This window comes from Ipomoea nil, unplaced genomic scaffold (assembly GCF_001879475.1).
Source record: "Ipomoea nil cultivar Tokyo-kokei standard unplaced genomic scaffold, Asagao_1.1 scaffold3238, whole genome shotgun sequence".
Lineage (NCBI taxonomy): Eukaryota > Viridiplantae > Streptophyta > Magnoliopsida > Solanales > Convolvulaceae > Ipomoea > Ipomoea nil.
Genome location: NW_017619666.1, coordinates 1,672,138 through 1,678,709, shown reverse-complemented (window position 1 = coordinate 1,678,709; position 6,572 = coordinate 1,672,138). Strand labels below are relative to the sequence as shown.

The 6,572-nt window shown below is 37.7% G+C and overlaps 1 protein-coding gene across 1 annotated transcript; it reads right to left on the bottom strand.

Moving 5' to 3' along the window:
- Positions 1-1,908: 1,908 nt before the first annotated feature.
- Positions 1,909-3,285, bottom strand: LOC109168989. The gene has a single exon (XM_019317869.1). The coding sequence runs from the start codon at positions 3,283-3,285 to the stop codon at positions 1,909-1,911; it is 1,377 nt and encodes a 458-aa protein (XP_019173414.1).
- Positions 3,286-6,572: the final 3,287 nt, after the last annotated feature.

Below are 6,572 nucleotides of genomic sequence, written 5' to 3'. Positions count from 1 at the left end.
CTCTAGCCGGGTGATTGAAAAATAAACTAGACGCCCCACTAGGCGGCGATATGGTTTGGGATCATCGAGAAGTGGGGCTTCAGACAATGCAAGACAATGATTGGGTTCCATAGGAGTACCCAGTGGTCGAGCACCAAGTAGATCTGTCTCAGAAATAATATCAAGGGCATATTTTCTTTGACACAAGAAAATACCAAAAGAATTTCGAGCTACCTCTATGCCAAGAAAATATTTTAAAGTACCAAGATCCTTCATATGAAAACAAGAGGCCAAGTAGGATTTAAACTTGGCAATCATAACTGTGTTATCTCCCGAAATAACAAGATCATCAACATACACCAAAACATGTACCACAACATGATTACTGCGCAACGAGAACAACGAATAATCAGATACGGATTGTGTGAAATCGTACCTTTTCAGAGCACCTGACAATTTTGCAAACCAGCACCGTGGAGCCTGTCTCAGCCCATAAAGAGACTTCTTGAGTTTGCACACCACATCGGAATGTGATGGCGCGAACCCCGGTGGAAGCCTCATGTAAACTTCCTCATCTAAGTCACCATGAAGGAACGCATTATATACGTCCATTTGATGTAGCTCCCACGAACGCGTTGCAGCCACAGCTAAAAGAGTGCGAACAGTCGTTAACTTTACTACCGGTGCAAAGGTCTCATTGAAGTTAAGACCCTCAACTTGATGATTGCCGAATATCACCAGTCGTGCTTTGTAGCGCTCAATGCTCTCATCGGACTTTCTTTTTATTTTGTAGACCCATTTACTCCCAAGTGGCTTCTTGTGTCTAAGATCAGGTACAAGTGTCCATGTATCATTCTTCTCTAAAGCATCAATTTCCGCATGCATAGCATTCCTCCATGGTTCAAACTGAATTGCTTGACGAAAATTTATGGGCTCTACTTCGGTATCAAGAGAAGCAAGATAACATTTATGAGTCGAAGAAAACTTGTCATACCCAATATAGGTAGTGATGGGATACTTGCACAATGTGTTAGGCGCTCCAATAACTGTGTATGTTACATAATCTGCAAGGCGAACACTAGGAATACGCGTTCGCCGTCCTCTGCCTTGTGCATCGGGGTCAGCAACTTGATCAAGGCTCGGATCAACTAGAACAGGGACTGGAGCTTCCGGGGCTGCCATCCCGTCTCTGCCGGCAGCAGTACCGCCCACCTCCGGGACTGCCACCTCGTCTCTGTCGGCAATAGTACCGCCCACGTGCAGGTCGCCGGTCTGGCGGTTGGCCTGGCACCGACGGCAGGCCGGACAAGCTCCACGCATTCCTCTTCCTCTTCGGGGATGAAGTTGTCCATGCTAGGAGGTGGCGACTCCGAGTCTTCTTCTGTTTCTTGCGAAAAGGGGAACACATTTTCCGAGAAAATAACATCTCGTGAAACAATACTTTTTCCTGTGTCTGGACAATAAACACGCCACCCTTTCTGGCTAGGAGGATAGCCAAGAAATGTTCCAGGAATACTCTGTTCAGCAAATTTATCTCCATGTCGCTTCTGATTATGCACAAAACATCTATAACCAAAGACACGAATGTGAGATAATGGTGGAACCCGTCCATACATTTCCTCAAATGGAGCAACCCCCTAGAAATGAAGAGGGTGTCCGGTTGATGAGATATGTCGCTGTCTAAACACACTCGCCCCAGAACTTTATTGGTAGAGAAGCCTGAAATCGGAGCGACCGCGCCACATTGAGAATATGACGATGTTTTCGTTCAACACTTCCATTTTGTTGAGGCGTGGAGACACAAGATGTTTCATATATTATTCCATGTTCACGGAAGTATTCTTTCAACCCTTCAAACTCTGTCACATTATCACCCCGAACACACTTGACATATTTCTCAAATTGACGAGTCACCATAGCACAAAATTGTTAGAAAATCAGAACCACATCACGTTTTGAGTGCAACAAATATACCCAAACTCCGCGAGAATGATCATCGACAATTGTCAAAAATAATGTATATTCACTCAGACTTGGTGTTTTATACAGACCCCATAAATCACAATGCACCATGTCAAAAATTCCACTAGAATTATGAATGCTAATAGGAAAGCTAGCACGTGATTGTTTAGCGCGTACACAAATCTCACAACATTTATTATCTAAACAATTGTTCTTAACAGAACCTGCTAAATGAACAAAAGACAAAACACGAGATGAGGGGTGTCCAAAACGTTTATGCCATAAATCAAAACTATGCTCCTTAACCGCATTAAACGCTTTTTGTTTTCCATCTTGTTTGAAGTAGTAAAGTCCCTCTCTATGTTCACCCACACCAATCGTTGTCTTTAGATCCTGTAATACACAAGATTTGTCTGTAAATCGTGTTTCACATTTCGAGTCCTTCGTCAGTTGGGAAACAGATATCAAATTGCAACTTAAAACAAGAACAAATAAAACATTCATCAAAATCAAATTGTCCGTCAAATAGATCGTTCTTGATTTCACTGCTATAACCCGGCTTCCATCTGGCAAACCAATGTTACAAGGGTCTGTTTGCTTAATATTACTCAATAAATTAATGTTCCCTGTCATGTGATTTGATGCCCCTGTGTCAATAATCCAGCAAGGTAAAGAAATACCTGACAACGATTCGTTCAAAGTTGGCCCTGTTGGAGACAAAGACAAGGCATGACGAACCGTATTCCACTGCTCAGGAGTAAGGTTTTCGAAGTCCGGGAGAGCGGTGAAAGACGCGTCGTGGCTGCAGCATGTTTCTGTCACCCGTCCGCCGGCATGCTGCCCGGGTATGTCGCAGCCGTCGTTCCTGCCGGCTCTCCCACCGCGGCGGCTGCTGGCACGGCCTCCTCCACGGCCACCACGTCCTCCGTTCCGACCACCTGACCATCCTTCCGGATAAGCAATTAGCTTAAAGCATGTGTCAATAGTATGTCCGGACTTCTTGCAGTTGGTGCATGTAATCTCCTTGATAGTGGCAAACACCGCAGCATCACCGGTGCCTCCTTTAGTACCACGAACCGTGACACGAGCCGTCTCTTCCTGAACCAAAATATTATAAACCCGACTCACAGTAGGTAGGGGTTCAAGAGACAAGAGCTGTGAGCGAATAGAACCATACTCCCCTTCGTCAAGGCCTATCAAAAATTGATGAACACGCTCTTCTTCACGTTTGTCGGCTAAAGCAGCATCAATTTTGCATGTGCAATTTTTGCACACACAATTAGGATAACGATCCACATCAACAAGATCGTCCCACAATTTCTTCATTTTACCATAATAGGCCATTATGGTGAGACCCCTCTATTTGACCTCCGTCAACTCGCGCTTAAGTTGTTGAACCCTGGGCCCATTAATGACAGAAAAACGAGCCTTCAAATCATCCCAAAGAGTATAAGCAAGTTCAACATGAGATATCGTGGAACGCAACGTTGGTTCAATCATGTTACGTATCCATGATACCAACAATGAATGATTCGTCCACCAATCATCCACAACATCAGAATTCGGTACAGGCAAGGGTATAGACCTGTCAACGAATCCGAACTTCTTCCGGGCACGAAGAGCAAGTCTCATAGATTTAGACCACTCATTGTAATTATCTCCTTTCATAACAACTTGGGTTAGAAGCATACCTGGGTTATCACTGGGAGAAAGATCGTATGGAGAGATACGACGACGTTACCATCGTGACATCGTCGTCTTCGTGGTGAGCATCCCTCTTGTCAGCATCGGCGACCTCCTTGTTCGTCATAGCGGCAGCGACACACGGCAGGAACTTTGCGAGGGGAGGGCGTCGGTCAGAGTACTAGCCGGGAGTAGATTTAAGAACCTGGGAATGATACCATGTTAATAGATAATAATGAACTGTATGTTTTCTCTCTTCTTCATTACAGAGGATGTACTCCTATATATACAAACTATAAGATAAAGAAAAGGAAACAAAATCAATGAGAATAATAATGAACCAATAATACAAGACTAAATGAAGGTAGAAAATATTTGCTAGAATGAATACGTGATTTCTTTTCCTTAACATAGTTTCTTCAAACCATCATCAGCACCCGTATTCTCTCTTGACTTCTCGCCCTAATCGACAGCGTAGTGTGTCATTTACCCCCTGTGGTCTTCTAATTAACAGTAGTAGTCTACCCACGTCTACGTGGGAGGAAAGTGACTAAAATGTGCCATTTTGTTGAACAATAGACAAGAATGAGACACATTTCAAAGTTGTACAAAATAGGGAAAAACTCATATGGACTTGAGTTTCTTGTCAGAAATGCAAGTTGCAAATGAGTTTCTCACTTTTTATCGAAATTATTATTATTTTTTATTTAATACGTGAAATGCAAATCCCACTTGCGTTTTACATGATGATGTACGCCAAATGCAAGTGGGACTTCCGTATGTGCGTTGTATTTTCCTACGCCACTGTGGTACGGATTACCACAAATGCAAGTCCCACTTAAATAATAATAATAATAATAATAATAATAATAATAATAATAATAATAATAATAATAATAATAAATCAAAAGAATAATAATTTTGAAAAAAGTGAGAATCATTTGCAATTTTGTACAACTTTGAAAAGTGCCTCATTCTTGTTTTTTTTTTTTTTTTTTTTTTTTTTTGAATGCTACTGGCTCTATTACATTGTAGTATCATTCTTGTTTATTGTTCAACAAAATGACACATTTCAAGTCGATTTTCTCATATATAGTTGGGCTTGGTAGTTGACTTTATTGATTGGGTCACTTTGACCAAGTTTATTTACTTTTATTTATTAACAACATTTTGTAGTTCCTAATACTATCTTAGGAGTATTGTGCTCTATCAATCCAATATACTTTTCATAATGTTATCCGATATCTTATGGTAGAGGCGTAAAGTTGGTCCATTAAAAAAACATCTATACTTATATATATATATATATATATATATATATATATATATATATATATATATAATGAGTTTGTCATTTATTTATATTTTTTCATAATATCATAGTTAAATACGTTTCAAATAGTTAAGAAGGTGTTTAATAGCCCTCCATCATCCATATGTGGCGGCCTTTAAGGAAGCAATTTCGTATTTTGTCGGTAAGATTATAAGAATAATAATAAAATGTCCAAATACATTTAAAAGTTAAAATATCCATACTAGTTATTTTCAAAAATTTCATACTAGTTTAAACTTACATTTATTAGTCATTATTCAAAGTTTTTTTTTTTTAAAGATTATTCAAAGTTATTTTTCATGACTTTATGGGTATATTTTGAGAATTAAAATTGTATTTATTCAGTATTTTTTTTAGAGCAATTCAATATTTGTTTTAAGCATATAAATATATAGAATTAATCTAACTATTATGAATATTAAATTATGTGGATATTATGGATATTGATTATGTAACGGTTGTAACAGTGGAAGATTTATGTTTACGAGCAGGTGTGGGTGTGCGATTTCCATCGCAAATCTTTTCTGGGCGAGCAATATTTCCCAGGCGCAGCGACGAGTCTTTGACAACAATTCTACTTTGGGCGGTTGTAGCTTGTTGTGAGATCGGCATCATCTTGGTCCGACGGTGGTTGGTTTAATTTGGCAAAAATTCTTCTTGGTAGTATTGAATAAATCGATTTTACACAAATATATATATATATATATATATATATATATATATATATATATATATATATATATATATATATATATATACTAGTCTTTTATATGCGCGATGCGCAAAAACATATGCCCAATATTTATATTTTTAAAAATAACTAACAAATTTTTACTAATTAAAATCTAAGTGAAATAAAATTTATTTATTATATTAATCTTACTATATAAAAAAGCCACACACCTTGAGATACACAATAGAGCCAAAAATTCCCGCTCAATTAAAACGATAGAGTTTTGGTAGCATTAAACAATAGTAAGAAATATTTGCATTAAAAAAAATAGGAATGATAGACTTTTGGATTTCCGATCTACAACCTTTGGTTATCCGATTTCCTATAATTTATAGGAAGTCGGATAACCAAAGGTTGTTGATCGGGAATCCAAAAGTTTGGTATCCAAAGTTTTAGCATTAATTACCTTCAATAGCAGAGTTCATGTACAACTATAAAACACCTATTGATATCAAATACAAACACTTGAAAATTAAAGATATTATCACAATACAAATTTCAAGCATCATTCCTTCGAAAATCAGTCGTGCTTGTAGACACCGAAAATTTGAACCCGATAAATGACCGATTAAAGTGTTATTGGGCTAATGTTGAAATTGATGATTGGGCCAATTTGATTAATTGGATCATGGAAATTAATTTAATTTAATTAGCCCAATTAGATTTGATTTGGGCCATTGGATTAATCAATTAGTTGGCCCAAGCCCATTTCATATTTGAATTTAAATTATAATTATAATTTAAATATAATATTAATTTTATTATATTTGAATTAGATAATTATAATTTGATTTGAATTTGAATTTGATTATACGATAATGAACCTAGACTTGATCTTGGACAAGGTTCATTTTCCTAATTAATTAATTAATTAGTTAGTTA